The 20,657-nt window shown below is 38.5% G+C and overlaps 1 protein-coding gene across 2 annotated transcripts in view; it reads left to right on the top strand.

The window, feature by feature from the left end:
- The window catches only part of lrp8 (low density lipoprotein receptor-related protein 8, apolipoprotein e receptor), a 255,901-nt gene that overhangs the window by 170,965 nt on the left and 64,279 nt on the right, over positions 1–20,657 (top strand). For both annotated transcript variants that reach the window (XM_072439163.1, XM_072439161.1), the window contains exon 5: positions 12,427–12,801. In XM_072439163.1, coding sequence (XP_072295264.1) covers positions 12,427–12,801 — 375 coding nt within the window. The remainder of the gene's footprint in view (positions 1–12,426; positions 12,802–20,657) is intronic.

Below are 20,657 nucleotides of genomic sequence, written 5' to 3'. Positions count from 1 at the left end.
TGTGATTTTAGGATTTACAAAAATGTATTTAATTGAATTAGATAATAAAATGTCCTTGCAAACAACAACATATCCTATCTTTTTATGGAATTAAACCTTTTAACCTGTAGTTTAGACCTCAAATACATACATTTTCAACCAATAAGGCATTCCGTCATCAGTATTGATGTTAGCACTCCATCTACTGGCAGCAGACAGAATCACCATGGGAAATAATCAAAAGCTAGCTTGCTCCAGCGTTTTGATGTAAGCATGCAGTTGTAATGAATGTTATTTGAGGCAGAAATGTTCAGAACGAGTCAGAACATTATTTATGGACTTAAAAACGGCACAGGAGAACTCCGGATTTTTACCTTTGACATCACTAATGTGGACATTTTCTAACTGAGGGTTTAGGCCCAGAGCCAAAGAAAGGATTAATAAAACAAGCGTGAAGGAAGTTAATTACAACTGCAGACATGTTTTTGATTAGGGAACAGTGTTAGACCATGTTAAAGCTTTTCACTGCTTACCTCTGTATTAGATCTGCCTGAACACACTGCAAAATTCCAATTTTTCGAGAATAACAACAATATCCTAAGAGCATATTGTACAAATAGTACTTCTACATGCATTATTATAGAAATATGATAAAACATTTGTAAACATGCCTTGATAATGTCTTATTTATACATTCATTCACTCATTTCATTCCTTTCAATGCAAATTTACACTTGGAAATCTCTCTTTCTCTCTTTTTATGTAAATCAAATGTCCAATACACAAGATACAACATCTCAAATGTAATGTTTTATGTTGTTTATTATGTTTAAATTAAGAAAAGACTTCAGGACAAACTAGACCACCACGGCACCGTCCCCCATGATAATAATCTTACATTCTAATCACGCCTTTATCGTGTATACGCTCTGGTAGATTTATTGTGTAGATCTAATCACCATGCAAAATTACGATTGCCCGTAATAATGTATTCATAGATTTACCAGCAGGCAATTATGGGCATTGTGTCAGCCCTGGGTGAGATTTAAGATGACGTAAAGTGAGATAAATAGATGCATGTCGTATTGTACAGCTAATGAGGGAGTTGTTGTGAAAAATGAGTTGTTTTGATGAATGGGAATCGCAGTTATGTCAATACACATTCTGGAGGCACACGTCCATTATGAACCTGCAGTCAATATATAATGTGAGCCACTTCAGTACGTTTGACATTTGATGGATCTATTAAAATGGTGTTTGCTGTGTCCAAATATACAGTCGGCTCCTTTCTTTTCATATGAGCAGGTTTCATTTGACTCAGCGCTACGATGAGGTCTCATTTTCAGCGGCTTTTCGCACTTTTGTTTGACATGTTCTGACTCGGAGCGGGGAGCGTTTAATATGCATTGGCAAACAGAATTTGAATAGACGTTTTAGTCGAGGAAGTCACTTAGAGGTGTTTTAAGGTGACTGTGTCCGATTAGCGCTTTAAAAATGGCTAACTTGGGGGCGTTTGTGGTTCTTTTCTGGTCTTACCGTATTTTCCGGACTCTAAGTCGCGCTGGAGTATAAGTCTCACCAGCCAAAAAATGCATAATAGATTGGTTGCAAGTGTGAAAATAACAAATAATATCACATATAAGTCACTCCGGAGTATAAGTATAAGTCGCACCCTGGCCCAAACTGTGAAAAAAGGTGCAACTTATGGTCCGGAAAATAAGGTAATTTAGCGAAGATGTGGAAATCGGGTATTTTAGGCAATTAAAATGCTATAAACTGGTCAACAATCAACACAAAAAATCACTGGATGAATGTTAGATCGTAAAAATTGCCCTTGATTTGCTGCTTATTTTTAATTGAACAACATTAGGTCCATAATTTGATATAATAAGTTTATAAACTAAACACATTGTGACACTTTATATGTAGTCTATAATGCAACGTCTGCCTGCTTTTAACTTCAATAATGTAACTGTGGCCTGTCGGATTAATGTTTCATAAAGGCTGGACCTATATTCATTTTGCTTCCGACATGTTAAGTAATAACATGTGTCCGCGAAAACACGAGCTGCACAGAACAATCATCACAGCAGCGGCTCAGGCACAGACAAACTCCTCGCACTGCACAAATCGGGGCTATCGTTCTTCCTTGGTTGGATCAAAAAACTGAAATAAACCACAATCTTTGCAAAGTCTGACCCGGTCTCATGTTTTCACTCAACGTCGCGGCGAAAACTTTTGGATGACTTGTTAAAATGAATGTGAGACCACCGCGGTACCTCTTCCATGACGTTTGGCCTGTCATATCTTTCTTTCAAATTGTAAAAAAAGAAGCCCAAAACCAACAAATTCTGGTGTTGTCAGTGTCAGTCAATCTGCTTTCTTCTTCTCGTCCGCCGCAGCCGTAAATCTGTTTGACTCTCTTTGCTTTCTGGATGAAAATAGCCCAAAACTTGAGGCTAAAATAAGCGCACTCTTCAAGTTAAGGTCAGGTTCCCTTGTTCACTTTCTCATTAACATCGCCTGATCGCGAGCTGAAGTGAAGCTGACGTGAAACCGATTGAATTCCAGGCTCGGCTCAACTCCAAACATTTGAGGAACAAACATCGGAGCGCTCAACCCTTCAGCCATCAGCGCGACTTTAAAGCTCTGCGCTCTTTGATTTCTTTACATTTATGTTTTGCAATAATGTTCTTCTTCCACATAGAAAGTTGGTGAAGTCATACACAAACACACAATCGCACTCAGCCGTACACAACAATCATTTTGGACTTTAAAGGTGCAGTGTGTAATGAAGGGTCCAGAGCTGCTTGTGTCCGTGGAGATGTTATTGCCTCGTCCAGAATGTTCCTCGGTATGCGCCCATCTCCATGGAGACGAGCGGGTGACCGTACCGGGCAAAGAGAGCTGTGGAGTCAGATCTGTGGAGAGGTGATCGCCGCTCACAGTCAGAGTGTGTCACATGTCTTTTTGAGTAATATAAGTAGCGGACGAGATGCATAAGTCAAATGCCGTGCTGTGGAACATTCCAGGCACGTGGCGGACCCCATTCATAAAAAGTTACATTGTGCACCTGTAAGAAAAAACAACACAATTTTATAATAACTTAATTAATGTCCCTTCATAAAGCATAAACAAGGACTTAATTCACAATGAACAAAATGGTTTATTAAGAATGATTCAGGCTTGTAACTAAAGGGTTAGGTGTTTTCATGAAGTACTACTATACTACTAAGTTACTATTTGGTCATTATGAATAAGGTCTTTTTTTCATGCTTTATTAAGGCTATTAAAAGTGTGGTTATTATAAAGTGATATGGAAATCTATAACTGGGGAAATACTGTATTTTCCGGACTATAAGTCGTTTTATAAGTTTTTTTTTTTTTATAGTTTTGGCCGGAGTGCTTATATTTATACTATATACTTATACTCTGGAGCGACTTATATGTGATACAATTTGCCATTTTCACACTTTCATCCTTATTTCATACTCCAGTGCAACTTATATATGTTTTTTTCTTTTATTATGCATTTTTTGGCTGGTGCGACTTATACTCCGGTGCGACTTATAGTCCGGAAAATACGGTACAACGGCTCTATAAGAAGAACACCTTCCTAACAAACACGCTTCAATAAAAATACTACTCCACATATTTGTACACCTAGATTTCACTCCATAACGGACACACAATTGTTCAACCCAAAACGAGCAACAAAAGCATGACACGTCCTCCTTTGCTTCCTTTGTCAATACCGTACGACTCTGTATTCAATCAAATCACTTTGCCTATTGTCTCCCACTGCGTCTCCCCCTCCAGCCTGACAACATGACAGACATATTAGACGCTGCTTCTTCCCGTGACATGTACATTTGGACGCGCGCCCGGTAAACCTCGGTCGGCCCGGGCGCTGCATGGGGGAGAAAAAAGCGCCGGGATTGCCTCTAAAGCTGCCTTCTGCTCGTCAGCGGCGATAAATCTATTGACTATTTTATATCTTTCTCCACTTGTCTTTTCCATTTGAAGCTGGCGAACGCTTTTATCGTCACCGCGACTGGCAGTTCTGGAAGCTCGGTGCCTGCCAGTCTTTGCTCGGGAATGCGCGTTTTGGCTGCTAGGCGTCTAAACTTGACGTTTCAAAAGGGCTAATGTATCCAAAGCACTGATAAACACTGGCGAGGGCCCACGAGGGGAGCGGCGTGTCAAGATGTCTGCTCCGCCGCGGTACACCCAGGACCTCTCCAGCCTCTCGCAAAAGTCTTTCAGCTTTTGCTTTTGTTACTGCTCCATTTCTTCCTCCTTTCTCTCCCTCTTGCAGCTCTTGAGTCATCAGACCTACAATAAAAAGCACATAGCGGTGTAGAGATGTGCACTCAAGTCAGAATTTAAAAAACTCAGCTAACCGAGAGCCTCTAGCAAAGCTTCATCAGACTAATGATGCCTGATACATAACTTATGCTACATTAGCTGTCTTTCCCTAGATGTATACGGGAGACCGGGGCACAATTCATCTCTGTCTCTGAAACCGAACACAACAGAAATGTAAAATGCATAGCAAATGAAAAAGCAACATCTCTGCTATTTTTGGTCTTTTCATTCCATCCGTTTGCGGAACTCAGAGATATTAGAGCTCAAACTCAGGGCTGGAGGGCTGTGGAAACCTGCCCCAGCTAACCACTATGGGGCATGTTGTCTTTATCAATCATTTTTAGAACAAAAATGTCTCTGAATGTTTGTGATGACTGTATTTTCTAGATTTAGGATATTCTGAGATTGTTCTTAAGGAAACGTCGGCCTTTAGCTACTAAGGATCAGCAACATAGCAATGTGTTGTATTGATAAAAAACTAAGTAATCTTTTTTTTTTCAATACTCGACATTATAAGTGAAGTTTAAATTGGCTCTAAAAGATAAACGGAACCCCTGACACAGATAAAACAGTCCAATCTGCTGTTAGAGGGGTGAGTTCAACACGAAACAATGAAGAAATGGCCCTAGCGTGTTATTGACCAGAGCCTTAAAATGTACACATGGTTATTATAGTTCATATTTGCTTCACAGTATTGATACCCACATTCGTTCTAAGTCCACTTTGATGTACTGATACTTCCATCCCTACCAGCGAAATAGTTTTATTCTACCTAGATTTTATGCCTTGAAGTCTCAAAATGATTTATTGTGTTAGCAGTATTTGTGACTGTAAGGTTAAAGTTACACTAGTAGCAGATTGTAGTATTATGTAGTAGTATTAGAGTTAAAGTTGGTTAAGCATCATCTTCTATTGCGGGGATGGCATTCAACCAAACCAATTATTGTATTGTTCCAAACCGCAGGAACATAAAACACTTACTATTAGTTTGATGACACACGATAGGGACACAACAATGATACCTGCACAGTCTGGAGTGATGGAAAAGATCAACTTAAACCAGGCGTAAAACGTGAATGAATAACAAAACAAGAAGGTTAACAAAACGTAAAGGTAACGAAAAACGAGAACGCTCACCCCGCCGCCATTAACCAAGCCAATAAACGCAGGTGAGCGCTCCCACTAATGAACCTTACACACACCTTAGCGCCGCCCATGGATGTATTATGGCGCCGCCCCCAAACACCGCAGCGTTGTGCTCTTTTCAAAGCGCCTACATCTTCTTTCCCCTTGTTCGTTTTGGGGAATTACCTGAGTTCTTCTCCCATGCCAATTTATTCACTGTACTGTTTATTTATTTTCAGCAAATAATGTAAAAAAAAAATGACGTTAAAGATGCACCATGTAGCTTTTCTGGTGTCAGGGTTCGCTACCTGCTTTTGTTGTGGCTTTTCCTGTCATGTACCACTGTATGGCTTTATCTCCATGAGCCGAGCATGGTTTTCAATAAAAACAAAACTGCCAGCTATACATGTCATACTGTGAAACATTACAGGCAAAGCAGTAACATACCGTATTTTCCGGAGTATAAGTCGCACTGGAGTATAAGTCGCACTAGCCAAAAAATGCATAATAGAGAAGAAAAACATATAAAAGTTGCACTGGAGTATGAAATGCGGTTACAAATAATATTACTTATACTCCGGAGCGACGTATAGTATAAGTATATAAGTATAGATATAAGTATAAGTTGCACCCCGACCAAAACTATGAAAAAAGGTGCAAATACGGTATACGGTAACCAATACCCAAGCTGATGCTGTGCTATTTATATTGTTTTACTTGTATTTGTTGCTTGTTGTAGTGATTGGGGAAAACTTTAACTATGCAAACAAAATATTTCAAAGTTGATGTCAAAATAAAACAATTTCAGATGCAAGTGATGACCGTCTCCTGGGCTTTTAACCAGATGGTGGCGGATAAACAACATTTATCAGTTTTCCGAGTCTGCGAGGCCGAGCTGTGATGTTCCGCTTTCACAGTTCCTCTTTCAAAAGTCCAAAACGCAGACTCCCAGCAGCACTTTCCATCTATCGACAGAACAATGATGCTAATTTGCAGTTCTTGTCCTCTGTGTGTCTAAGACCGCTTGTGATTTTTCGCAGTTCTTTCTCATCAGCGCTCTTGATTTTTTTTTTTTTTTTTTCTTCTCGCAAGCATTAACACACAAGTTACAAACGTGGCTCTTGCTCTGCTACAATATTCACATTTTCAAGTCGATGGCGGCAGACGAAATGGAAAACTATGCATTGTTCTAGTGCATGGATTTGAATGTGGTGAAGCGTTATAAAATTAATGTTCTCTTTGCCTTATACAGCGGCAAGACATGGTGCTGTAAATTCAACCTATCAACCAATCACAGCCCGCTATTTTTGACCTTCAACCAATCACATCTTAAACAATTCATAAATTCACCCTCTACTCCATGACGCAGCAGTTTTTTCGACTTTTCACGGAATTTTCTGCAATAAAAACACCTGTAATTGAATAAATGCAACACATGTTTAGCAGGAAAAGTTGCACAGTAAATCTTAAAGTAATTTGTATTAATTAATGACTAAATACTTGATCGGTTTAATGATCTTTATGCAGGGTTCCAATATGAATAGTGTGACCAGATGTTACTGTCACACTTTTGAACTCTTTATCTCATGTCCCAGGCAGATTTATCCAAAACCATTGATGTGTCCCAGTTTTTAAAAGCAGTTGCCCTAATTTTTTACCAATTTCATACCTGCCAACAGTAGAGAGGGGAATATATTGTCATTTGTTTAGCCCTGGGCATAAAATTAAAAACAAAAAAACAGATTTCTCTCAGATGATCTACTATTTGTACTGAGGTGTGAATGAGCTATGAACAGTCCAACCTCAGTTTTATAGTCGACCGGTTTTTCTTTTTGAAAATCTGGTTAATTTAAATATGAACCAATTTTTCTCAAGAAAGTTTAAAAGATCATCTATTCTGAGAACAAAGTCACTGCAGGCTCTGTGACATTTGCCTTTGCTGTGTGTGCACTCTTCTGTTTCATTAGATCATCATTTAGCCAGAAACACTGTATCACAGCGCCAGCTCTCGCAAAAGACTGCAACTTTTCTACAACTACAAATAACACTGTTCACCGTGAGAATAATGTTTAGAGACGGTGTGCTCTCTAGAATCTTTTAGTCTTACTTCTGTGGAGTGACTTCCCATGTGTCCCATGTTTTGTACTGCAGGATATGTAGGTCATATCAGTCACTTTGGTGGTCATTAGTCATGTGATCTCTGCAGAGAGTCATCAGCCGGGCAGAGCCAAGTGCAGCTCTCATCACTCACATCTGTGGCTCACCCAAGTGGGTCATGGAGAGAATCAATATAGATATAATACTCAGCTCATTTCCATATGAAACTATAACAGTGGTTCCATTTCATCACTACTGATGACTCACAGAACTGTAGTAACAACCGTAACGATCATTTGATCACATAATGGCTGATATCATAAACAATATACAGCATTATTCACTTTTTCTTGTTTTTTAACCTTGTTTGTAATGTTATCTTTTGTTTGCAGTGCATAATATTGGAAAGTTACTGGAGATTTATGCTGCTTTGCCTGAGAGTTAACGCCATTCTGTGATTGGTTGAATCCACCTGTCACTCAAAAGTACTGCGTTTGAGCATAGTGCATTAAACCGAAACACACTGTGCATCTCTCGCAAGGTCATATCATATAATAACACAATTAGATTTTGTATTTCCAATATCATGTCCATCTATTTTTGATCAGTACATACTTTTTTGGTTTGTCAGCCTTCCGTTCTCTCATCCTTTTACTCTTTGCTGTCAAAAACTACTCTTAAGTACACTCCAGGGGCCCGCGTCTCTCGTCAGGCGGCCATCTTGGGTGAGTCCGATGTCCTTTAGCTGGAGGTCAATGAGCGGTGCCCTATCTGCTGCTCCATCTATTAGCTGTCCTGGGGTCTGTGTGCGAGCAGATGGATGGAGACGATTTGACCCCGAGTTAAACACTATCTCCTGAGCAGCAGAGAGCGAATGTCAGAGTGGAACCCGCTGCCGATTACTGATTTCCTCATTTAAAAGTGTAATGCGGAGAACAAGCAACAGAGCGGCTGTCCTTAAGTAACGGTAAGCAACGCAGCCGCTTCTCTGCGCTACATCTGCTTGTCTGTTTGCATTTCAACTTGTTTATTAAGGATTTCTTGGGCTCTGAAATATTGATTAAACTAACATTGCGAGACGGGGCCAAAAAAACACAGAGGAGACAGAAAAATATGTTATTGAAGATTGTAAGAATTCGTAATTATATGAATATACCTTTGTTCTGAATGCAATCTACTGTAAATCTTCCAATTAGGATTGTATCAAAAATCAGAACACTAGTATTGAAACTAGACATTAGTTTGAAGTATTGATACAAAAAAAATATATATATATATATAATTTTACATAATCTGGACAATATTTGACCTAGAAGTACCTTGAGCTTTGCCAGTACTACCACAGAGTAACGAAAAAGTAATTAGAACAAATAATAACGTACTATTCTTTTTGGAGTATGGAACTGATCCTTAGTGTTGTCACAATAGTAACATTTTGATACGTTCTACAATTTATGAGGCATTTATTTCCAAATTTAGTGCAAGATCCATATAAATTACAAGGAATTGGTTGATTGCCTGTAACATTTTCTCTGCAATACCGTAGTTATTGTATATTATTTTTTTCTACCGTTATTTAAAAAGAAAAATTCATCTGCAAATCGAAATCAGATGTGAACGAATTACCATATACTGAAAGATACCAGCTCAAATTGTCAATAACCCTTGAGTCCAGTGCCAAGGCCTTTCCTGAGGTTGCCGTCCTTTCACTTGAATGTAGATTTCCCAAAGCGTTCAAGTATCTTTTCATAAAACCCCCAAGGAGACATATTATTGTGGCACGTTGCGTTACATGTAGCCACTGCTGTCAAAGGCTTGTCCCTCCAAACGTTATCTTTAACCTTTACCTTCTGCCGTATCTCGCGACAGGGTTTATCTTTCGATCTGCTGTGGTCAATGCGCAGTGCATTCGTTTCTGTGGCAAGGGCATTTCACCTTCTATCTCTCACAACCTGCCTCTTCTATCTGCCTTCACCGGCGTGTTCCGTGTGGTGCTCAGTATTTTCCACACACGGGTGCACCAAATCCTGACACATACCAGTTTGGACACGCCAGCTGATAAGAGGCTGAGGCTTTACCAAAAATCATCCGAGGTTTTCACGGCCGACAATCCAGGCTTTGGTTAGTACAATGATGAGGAAAATACAGAACCTTCAAACTTATTTTATAACCAGAATCTTGGCTTTTTAAAAAAAAATTCAAAGGTTGTCTTAGCTACTTATTGCATTTAATTTATTATTTTGTCCGAACATGTTGATAGATGCACAATTAGTCATACATCAGGTTATAGAAATGTATTTAGATACCGTATTTTCTGGACTATCAGTCGCACCAGCCAAAAAATGCATAATAGAGAAGAAAATACGGTTGCAAGTGTGAAAATAACTCGCTCCGGCGTATAAGTATATAAGTATAAATATAAGTATAAGTCGCACCCCGGCAAAAACTATGAAAAAAGGTGTTGCTTATAGTCCGGAAAATATGGTATATAGAGAGAGAAAAACAAAAACATTGCATGAATTAATGTTCAAAAAGGAGAAGTAAAACTATTCATTGTATCAAGATTTCAATTCAGAAATGCATCTAAAAGAAATAAGACAAGCCAATACATATATGAAAATTACTCATAGTGAACATATACAAACTTTATAAACGGCAAAGATATGAAAACATTTAACCAAATTGTAGGTTTTTGGACTAGTTACCACATCATTAGCTTTCTTAATAACTTTAAACTCTTGATATTTGATTTTTTTTATGAATGTTTCTATGGGAAAATGAATGATGAATGTACTTTTATGACCGAAACGGGCTTCCACGTGGTCGAGACTGTTGAACTCTATTTCGGGGGACGTGCAAGTTGTTTTTGTTAGTTTCTCGGTGCCCGTTCTATAAATTGGGGCCCACTTTAGTAGCTTTATTGTCTTGCATGTTAATATCTCTTTTGTTTTTGGAGTTCTGGCTGCTTCATTGCCACCATAAGGACTGCTTATAACTGTAATGGTCTATTACCCTCAACGTGACAGCTTTATCATTGCAAATAGCAGCCATCTGTTTGGCCATACTCTCATTTGTATCCATTTTATTATTTCACAAATGGTTTCATATTGCTTCTTTATCGTGGCTTATATATTTCCTCAAGCATTTTTTTCTTTTCAATAAGTTATGCTCTTTTACTTTGAAGGGCCTATTTGAATGCTTATTCATCATTCCTTTAACCATAATGATCAGTTAAGAGTTAATTTTGCATAGGTTTTCAAATGAATGACCTAATGATCTGATGTTTGCTTACTCGACCACCTCGTCTGACCCCGGGCTCCCGGTCTTTTGCCGGGGACGCTGCCTCCAGTGCCGTTGCTTTTGTTTACGCTCTCATGCTAATTCAATTACTTGGATTTGAGCTGGGATGATTAGCATGCTAGCGCTAATAGCACGTTGGGGGAATCCGATAGGCTATTACCGTAATGAGTCTCTTTGCTTCATTTTGCTGCCCTGTGCGAGAAAAGATTACAGTAATGTTCTTCTCCCCAGGTGGTTCAAGTTCTAAACAAGTTCTACAGAATTATTTTATGTTATTTATGTTATTTATTCTATTTTTTCATGTATTTATTTATTTAATTGTATTTACATGTATTTATTCAATTGATTCAATTGATTTAATTTATTTAATTTATTTAATTTATTTAATGTATTTAATGTATTTAATGTATTTAATTTATTTAATTTATTTAATTTATTTAATTTATTTAATTTATTTAATTTATTTATTTGTATTTATTCTTATCTATTATCTATTTTATTTATTTTCGACTAGTCAGCATTACGCTTTCTTAACCAAATAAAGTTTAAAAGATGGTAACTAAAGGCTTATAGATCATTAATTATTATTTTTTGACATTTAGATTTAATAATGCTGTTGTCGTTTTAGTCATGTCTTTTAAAGTCTGTAATCTGCCCGGATAAAGATTGTGATTATCAAAATACGGCTGCAAACAATAGTTATTTTCGACTAGTCACGATGAATTCCCAGCATTCAAACGTGTGGAAAAAACTACACTTTCCAAATATTTTGAGATCCATGTTTAAAAGAAAAATCTACCCTCGTTTATTTTAACACTTCAGGGTGAACCACGGGGCATTGTTGATTATTAAATATTCAGAGCCGCATGAAAGCATAATTAGCATTCCTTTGTCCGCGTGAGATAAGAGGACTCACCTCTTTCTTCGCAGGTTAATGGGCTTTTCATTGTAGTTTAGTGTCAAATTTTAATGAATTCCACCCATTGTTGTATCTGCCTTTGGTTATGCTTGTGCTACTGTTGTTGTAAAAGCTAATTAAGTCAAAGAAGGCGACTTATTTTGGTCCAAAGTAGGAAATATATGGATATATTGAAGGAGTGCTGGCATTCAGAATGACAACTGCAAATGGAATACTACAGTGCATGATGTCACAGCGAAGAAACCCCATTCATAGGACACAGAAAACGCTCTAACTTGTTTATTCAGTGCACTTTTCTGTTCATGTGAAGTTGTCTTGGAAGGCTCCAGTATTGACATCTTCAAGATATTTTCATTTCCGTCATGTGATGTCGAAGTGATTTAGAAAGTCATGTCGGTACAAAAGGCAGCTTAGATCAAACTTTTTAACGCTCAAGCCTCCGAGCAAAAATGGATATCTAGTATGAGCTTTTCCTCATTAAGTTAATTTATCTCAGCAATGTCTTTCATCCTGTTTCTTCAAAAGGCAGTCAAATAACACTACATATTATCTTAAGCTGACCTCAGGCTAGTTCAACGTAGTCAGGTTTAATGAAGTCACAAATTGCTCATCTAATCGCCCTCTCTCTCTCTTTTCAGACGCCAAAGCCTGCCCGAGTAAAGAGTTCGCCTGCCGAAACGGGAAGTGCGTCTCCCAGATCTTTGTCTGCGACGGCGACGACGACTGCGGCGACGCCAGCGACGAGGCCAATTGCTCGGCGCCCACTTGTGGCCAGCACGAGTTCCGCTGCAACGACTCGGAGTGCATCCCGGCCCTGTGGAGCTGCGACGGGGACCCCGACTGTAAGGACAAGTCCGACGAGTCCATGGAGCGGTGCAGCAGGAGGACCGAGCCCCAGAAGCCGCGCTGTCCCGTCGGGGAGTTCCAGTGCGGGAGCGGCGAGTGCGTGCACATGAACTGGAAGTGTGACGGAGATGCCGACTGCAAGGACAAGTCGGACGAAGAAAACTGTCGTAAGTTTGACCGTACGCTGCCTGTACAAAAAAAACAAAGTCGCACACTCTAATATTTGGTCGGATCGCTTTTAGCTTTAATTACAGTTCGCATTTGCTGTGACGTTTTTGTTCAAACAAGCTTCTGCAATGTCAAAATATTTGTTTAGAGATTAGTACACTGGCATCTCCCATGACCACGGGATTCGTCTTTCCACACGGTTGTTTCAGAAATGAGAAGCCACTTGCCGCAGCAGTCAGTTTAAATACCGTATTGCTGCTGAAATAAATGATCGTGTAGGAGGAGAGGACCTGCTGTGCATGTACATGACTTCTTTGGGGGTCTGACAGTGTATTCAATTATATTATACATTTTCATAGGGTTTTTGGCACTTACCATTTTCTATTGTCACTTTTGTTGTTGTTCAAATCCATTATTATGGTATTTAAAATGATATTTGTTCACACAAGTTTAGTACAGGTGAGGTTATATGATCGTGGTAAACATGATATCGATATAAACAAGTATTGCTTTGGAGCTATGCTAAATTATAGAAATAAACAAGAGTATTAGAGACATTTTTGCACTTTTTTGGTTAATTATACAGTTTATTCATTCACTTTTTGTGTGATACTTTAATACTTTAAAAAGCCACAATATTTATAGGCACATTTTTTAGCTACTTTCTGATGGATTGTTTTAATATAATCTGAATATCGTAACAGAAATGCTATCAACAAATACTTATATTTATTACCACGCATTATCGATATGCATATTGCCATTTTACATATTTTTGTGAAAAACTATGTGGCACTAGTAGATTTCTTTGACTGTTTGGTTGATTTATTTAAAGCAGAAGTCAAGCTTACATCTAATATTCTTAGGCAGTCAAAAGGTTGTTTTTAGCTGAGTAAAGGGTTCAGTTTTTGCTACTATGGAAACATTTTAAACAAGTAGTAGTAGATTTGCAGCTAGAATAATTCAACGTCATCCAACAATGAAAAAGGGAAATAATGACCCGAATAATGTCTTTCCCGGGTCTGCTCCTGACCCTGCACATTAGTGACTCATTGTGGAAAGAACGATGCGTTATCGATTCCATCTGCATTATTATGCTTCGTTTGAACCTGGTACAAATGTAGTATTTATCAGGGAGACAAATTCACAGATGGTTATGGACTTTTAATGGCTTTCACTCTAGCTCATCATCATTTGTTAAAGCAGCTGGATTAGTCAAGTGGGAGAATTAATGGCCGTCGATATTAACTCGTGATATGCTGCAGGGCGTTTATTCTGCAAATCAACAAATATGGATTTTCAACACCATTTGGAAACACTATTCAAGGTAAAATAGTAAAATATGTGTACTCACTATAAAGTACATGCAGCTACAGATAATGTACATTTGCTTCTAGTAATAATTTCACTACTGCTATTAAAATGATCTTTACTTTACTTCTCCAAGACGTATTCCCCTCATCGACGCGGTATCCGTTTGGAGTTTGCCGATTAATCGACCAGATTTACTTGAATACTTTGCTTGCTTATGCAACTAGTAAAATGACCACTACTGCTGTTTTGAGTCATAACTACTATTGGTACTAATACTAATAATAAGGTGGACAATATACCAAAGAAAGTACACCACACTTTTAAGATCGCAATTTGAATTTGATCACAATTCATGAACACTAAGTTTCCTTTTAAAATATTTATATATACCGTATTTTCCGGACTATAAGTCGCAAAAAATGCATAATAGAGAAGGAACAAGAACATGTATAAGTCGCACTGGAGTATGAAACTATGAAAAAAAGTGCAACTTATAGTCCGGAAAATAAGGTAATTTAGTGAAGATGTGGAAATCAAGTATTTTAGGCAATTAAAATGCTATACGGTAATTGTTTTTTGTTTCATTCATTTAAGATGGCCACAAAATCATAAGTCTAATTCGACATTAAACATGAATCAAAGTTAATGAGCAGAAAGTGGTTTACATATGCATCATCCCTATGTCACACAAAAACGGTTCCGATCGAACAGTCTGAAAAGGTAACTACTGCGCTCTTTTTTCTTCTTCTGTGAGTGCACCGTGACAGGCTAATCCACCTGTCACTCACTCCGGGTATGACGGAGACGAGAGTGGCGCCGGTCCGTTCTGTTTCAGTGACTAATGAACAGCGCTCGCTGACTGGCACATTAATTAGACCATATGGCCGCGTCCCTTCATTATAAAGAGGCTCTGGACTCATGTCAACGTTATTATTAACTCCTACTGTGTCCTCTGAGGTGGAATACAGCATTACGTGTACCTTTACCACAACAGTACTACCTGAACATGTTTGTACACCGAAACACTTTGATGAGGCTGTGTTTAGTCACTGACGAATGTTGACTCATTTCACCAAGCTTGTTTATGTGCTTATGTACAAATACGTGTACACTCTGTTTCGGAATGAGTCAGTCAGATGAATGTGCACTGCCTTTGTACAATCAAGACGAGATGACGTGCCGTCAAGAAAGTCTGACATCTTTTAATTCCCACTGCAGTTTCAGTTGTGGAAGTCATGCTCCAGTTGCATTTTGGGTATTATCTTTATTTTCAGGGCTTGAAGGCATTCACTATTGTATTAGCTACGTTATTTATTCACAAGCCTCAGTTCTAGTACCGTATAGAATAAAACATATATAAGTCGCACTGGACTATAAGTTACATTTTTGGGGGAAATTTATTTGATAAAATCCAAGACCAAGAACAGAGATTTCATCTTGAAATGCAATTTAAAATAATAACAGATGAGAGAACATGGTGAATAGGTGTACGTATGCTAACGCTAACACCTTCAGCTACATGACGCACAGACAACGAACTGTGGTAAGTGTCTGGTATGTTAACGTAACATATTAATAGTTATTCAGATAACTATAGCATAAAGAACATGCTAACAAGTTTACCAAAGCATCAGTTTTACCCCAAATCACTAAATCCATTGAATTCTTCTTCCTCTGTGTCACTTCTAAACAACTCCACAAACTCCAGAGGTAGAGGAAGTGCAGATTCTTCTTCTGCGTCGCTTAGAGCCTAGAGCGCCCTCTTGTGGTTGTCAATGTGAAAATAATCAACATGTGACATGCGGATGCCAGTGAGAAACTAGTAGATAATCTCACATATCAGTCGCTCCGGAGTATAAATCGCACACCAGCCAAACTATTAAAAAAGGTTTGTCTTATAGTTCGGAAAATACGGTAGTTGTAATGTTTTGGTGTGTATTATAATTTTAAACAATATATACGCGCCATGTCCTTGTCTGGACAGGGATCAAATCTAACAAAAATGTAGTTCATATTATGGTAGATTAAGTCAAGGTTAGGACGACTGTGCATAACATTTAACTGTCCTTTACCTTCTTGAAAGTTGCTCTCAAAGCCACTGTACGAAGATGTTTAACGTTATGCCTGTTTTTTTGTTTCATGTGCATTGGCCCAGGCATTAGACATATTCACCCAAAACCTGGTCAAAACCTCTACATTTTGACAAGGGAGTTCTACCATAGAGTCCTGAGCTGTTCTGTCCTCTATTAAAATGACATTGCTACCGCTCTGTTCAGGGTCGGGGTTATCGCTGCTTCTACGCACGAGCCTTCCTCTTGTTTTTCTTTCTCATCCTTCCAAACATCTGTCTCCATCATCGTCAGAGTGACAGTGCGGCGGCCGACAGCAGGTTAATGCGAATGAGAAATGGCCACGTTATAGCAAACCGCTGTTCCACAACTTTGCAAATGACAATCTGTTATTACCACCTCTCCCCGGGATTTGTCATAATTAGACGCGCTGGTATGTACAGTGCAGGGCGTCTCCAGAAGATTGTGTCATTATTTTATCGTTCACTCAGATTAGAATTAGATTATTTTTTCACATTCACTTGTTCTTGTCTCCAAAGAAGTTGCTATAGTGGGCAGAATATTGCAATTTAGATCATATTGTGACTGATGATGCAACATTTTAATACAGAGTGTGTTGTTAATAGTGAAAAACTGCTACAAAAAGAGCAGCTTGAAAAATAGTATGTTGTAAACTTTCAAATAAGCAATATTTATGTGCTTTTGTGGTTCAGTTTACAGACAATTTACAATTAAAAGACATGCTATACATGCGTTCGCGCATCCGGGAACTTGTACAGTAGCCACCGAGTCCGCCATTTTGAAAGGGGCACAACAGCACGTCTACTACAGGATATATGAGGCCAAAATGCCATAAACCTGCGTTCTGTAAGGACATTGCTCTGTTGTCAGACCAAGGAATGATAGCTTTGTCGTGTACGTGTGTTTGCCGTTATCGTCTAAAGAATCAAAGTATTCGTAGCTCATTATGCCGTAGAAAAGGATGCAGTCGTGGTGGTTGCTAGTACTTCGCGTGCCCCTTTCAAAATGGCCGCTATGGGAAAGTCCCGGATATATGACATCATCATTTATTGGGATACCAGGATATTAGCTTATAGCGATAATTGACAGATTTCGTTAAGTCCTTGCAGTGAACTTAACATTGGTAACAAGATTTTTATTTTATTTAATTTTTTTCCATTTAGAGTTGACTAGTTTTGCAATATAAACATGTTTTCTCTTGTAATTGTTAATGATAAATTAATTTTGTGGCTATACAGAAGCAGGGCAAGTTGTAGTGTCAGAATAGTAGTAATGCTAGTTTGTAGTTAGCATTTGATGGTTGTTGTTGTTGTTCTTCTTCTTCTTCTTTCCATTCCTTTCTTTCCCACCATGTTACTGCAACAACTCCTTTGAATGCTAATGCTGCTTCTAAGAGACTAAATGTTAATAGGGATGTCAAAATATCAAATTTTCTTGTTGCAATTATTGTTGAAGAAACGCCACAATTTTACAATTATTCCCAATTGTTGGCGCTTTGACCAAACAACATTGGAATCCTTAATTTGCTTTCCTTCACACGTCTAACGATTCTTCACTAACTTTATGAAAAACCTTCTGAATGAGAAAGTAATGATTATAACATAACCAGCCGGATATAAAAAGTCAACATGTAGTTTGACTTTTTTGTCGTATTATATATTATATGGATTGAACTGCAATTACTCACTGTTACTGTCTACAATTGTCACAATGATTATACTTTCAGTTCTTATGATTATATTGTGAGACTGCATAATCACAATTATCAATTAACCAAATAATCTTGACATCACTATATGTAATAAATATGTATGTTGGGATGACTACAAAAAAATCATAATCGTATTTCCATTTTTGATTTTGTTATCTGGACTAAACAGACTCATTATTGAATCAAAAAATGATCAATAATCCTCTTTTTATTCTCTATCTAAAAGCCGTCAGCCTTTAGTTAGTTAAAAATTTATTCAAAAAGTCTCAATGACAAGGCGACTACTAAAATAGCCCTGGTCAAAAATTAAATCAATATATCGCAATAATATCAATATCTTCTTTGGTGTTTTATGGCAGTTGGCATCCATAAAATGTTACATTATTGCCACCTACTGTAGTTGTACGTCTTCAAAGTATGTGTTTACGCTATACCGTAAAAAAAAAGAGGGAGAATGAGAGCGAAAGAGCTCATAATATCAATTTCTCAAAATAGCAGTTCTTAACAGTCATATTGCATATTGTAATAATTCACAATATTGTGTGTAGTGTCTTAATTGTGTTGGATAGTGCCTTTGCGGTCTATGTTTTCCACTTTCTTTCAGCATTTTACTTTTTTAAATATTTAATCTTGCTGGTGCCACTTCCTCCCGCATCTCCTCAAAGCTCCCGCAGTTTCCTCGTGTTTCTCTGCGGCAAACGGCCATCGATCACGTCTGCTTCCATTTCCCCGGCGGACACAGCCTCAAACACAACACATGAATAATTAAAACGAGCGCTTAAAAAGACAAACGAGTTAAATAAACCCAGACCCAAATGCCAGTCCGCAACAGTAAAATGTTGCGGCTCCATAGGTCAGCCCAGTGTTTCCTCAGAGGACTTTAAAGGTTGTCTATGAATGATTACCACTGCTGGACTCTATTGGAGGCAAATTGGCTTCATAAGGAAATGTGAATCAAAAAGTAACATTTCCTTTTCTTTTTTTGTCCAATTTAAAAAGCAGAAACGCAAGAAAACTGAACAATACCAGAGAAAGAACAGGAGACATAACAATATAACCAAAGAAAAGAACATTTAGGCACATATAACCCAACATTAGGCTACCTCAAATAAATTGTCTGTTTGCTGTAACCCGAGTCAACATTTTTCAAAAGGGTCGGTCGGCAGGAAAATTCTTATTTTTTTTTACTTTGAAGGCAAAAAAAAGATCAAAATGTTGCCATTTTTTGGGCTCGGAGTGACCACCAGGGGTCAGGCTTCAACAGTCAATGACGGAAAACGTCTCTATCAAACCGATCGGGAGACTAAATCTCACGATTTTAAGATATTTCAATCAACCTTTTGTGTGATATAGTAGAAAAAGCTTCAGTTGTAGTCATCTGGACTCAGTTTGAAAAAATAGACGTTTCGACTCTCATCCAAGAGTCATTGTCAATAACAGAATTTAGGTCGAGAACTCCGATATTAATACTGTTCTGTGGTAAGACCCGCCCATTGGGAGGAGCCTTCCTGAAGTAGAAAGAGTTGTTTGTTTCAACAGAAACTCCCCCTTGTATCTACCGAGCTAGCCTATTCAGAATCTTAATGGGCTATTAGAAACCTCTTTGTCTTTGTGAGACCCTGGCTCAACCACCCTGAGTACCTGATTAGCATCTGAATGTCCTTTACCTTTCCAGGGGTTCAGAATCCCATTATAAATAACAGGAAGATGAAACCTAAGCCCTCCATTTCTGTTTAAAGAAGGTCTTTCTTTTTTAACAAAAATAGCTTCCTGGACTCCTCTTTCAAACCATCTTTTCTCCCTGCTTAAAACCTTCACCTCACCGTCTTCAAACGAGTGATTAGAGGCTTCAAGATGGAGATGCACGGCGCTCTGAGGTCCTGAACTAGTATTTCTTCTGTGCTGATAAAGCCTCTTGTGTAGAGGCTGTTTCGTCTCACCTATGTAACGTTCTTTACAACTTTCTTCACTGCATTGGATCGAATAAACTACATTGCTCTGTTTTTGAGTCGGCAACTTGTCCTTTGGGTGAACCAGTTTTTGTCTTAAAGTGTTTCCTGGTTTAAAATAAACAGGGACTTTGTGTTGTCTAAAAATTCTCTGCAGTTTTTCAGACAGGCCAGACACATAAGGGATAGAAACACCCTTCCTTCTCTGTTCAGTTTCCCTTTTGTCCTGCTTCTTGGTTCTCTTCACTCTGTTGAGAGCCCAAGTGGGGTAACCACAGGCTGAGAGGGCATTACGGACATGTTTTTCCTCTTTCTTCTTGCCCTCTGAGCTGGTGGGCACACCTTGAGCTCTGTGTTGTAAGGTTCTGATCACCCCCAGCTTGTGCTGTAGTGGGTGGTTGGAACCAAAGAGCAGATACTGGTCCGTGTGTGTAGGTTTCCTATATACTTCTATTTGGAGTTTCCCGTCCTCTCCTCTGATCGTGGAACAATCAAGAAAGGCCAAGCGATTCTCCTTAGTGTCTTCTCTTGTAAACCTGATATGTGGGTCCACAGCATTGATGTGATCAGAGAAGGTTTCCAGCTCTTGTTTCTTGATTGTTACAAAAGTATCATCGACATAGCGGAGCCACAGTTTTGGAGCTATGCCTGAGAATGAGGACAGTGCCTTCTTCTCAAAGTGCTCCATGTACAGGTTGGCCACTATGGGAGAGACGGGCGAGCCCATGGCACAGCCATGAATCTGTCTGTAAAATTGTCCCCGGAATTGAAAGTAAGTGGTGTTCAGACAG

Source organism: Eucyclogobius newberryi, unplaced genomic scaffold, assembly GCF_026437365.1.
Source record: "Eucyclogobius newberryi isolate DKJ021-1_F unplaced genomic scaffold, fEucNew1.0.hap1 SCAF_9, whole genome shotgun sequence".
NCBI classification, from domain to species: Eukaryota; Metazoa; Chordata; class Actinopteri; order Gobiiformes; family Gobiidae; genus Eucyclogobius; species Eucyclogobius newberryi.
This window is presented reverse-complemented; position numbering and strand designations above follow the sequence as displayed.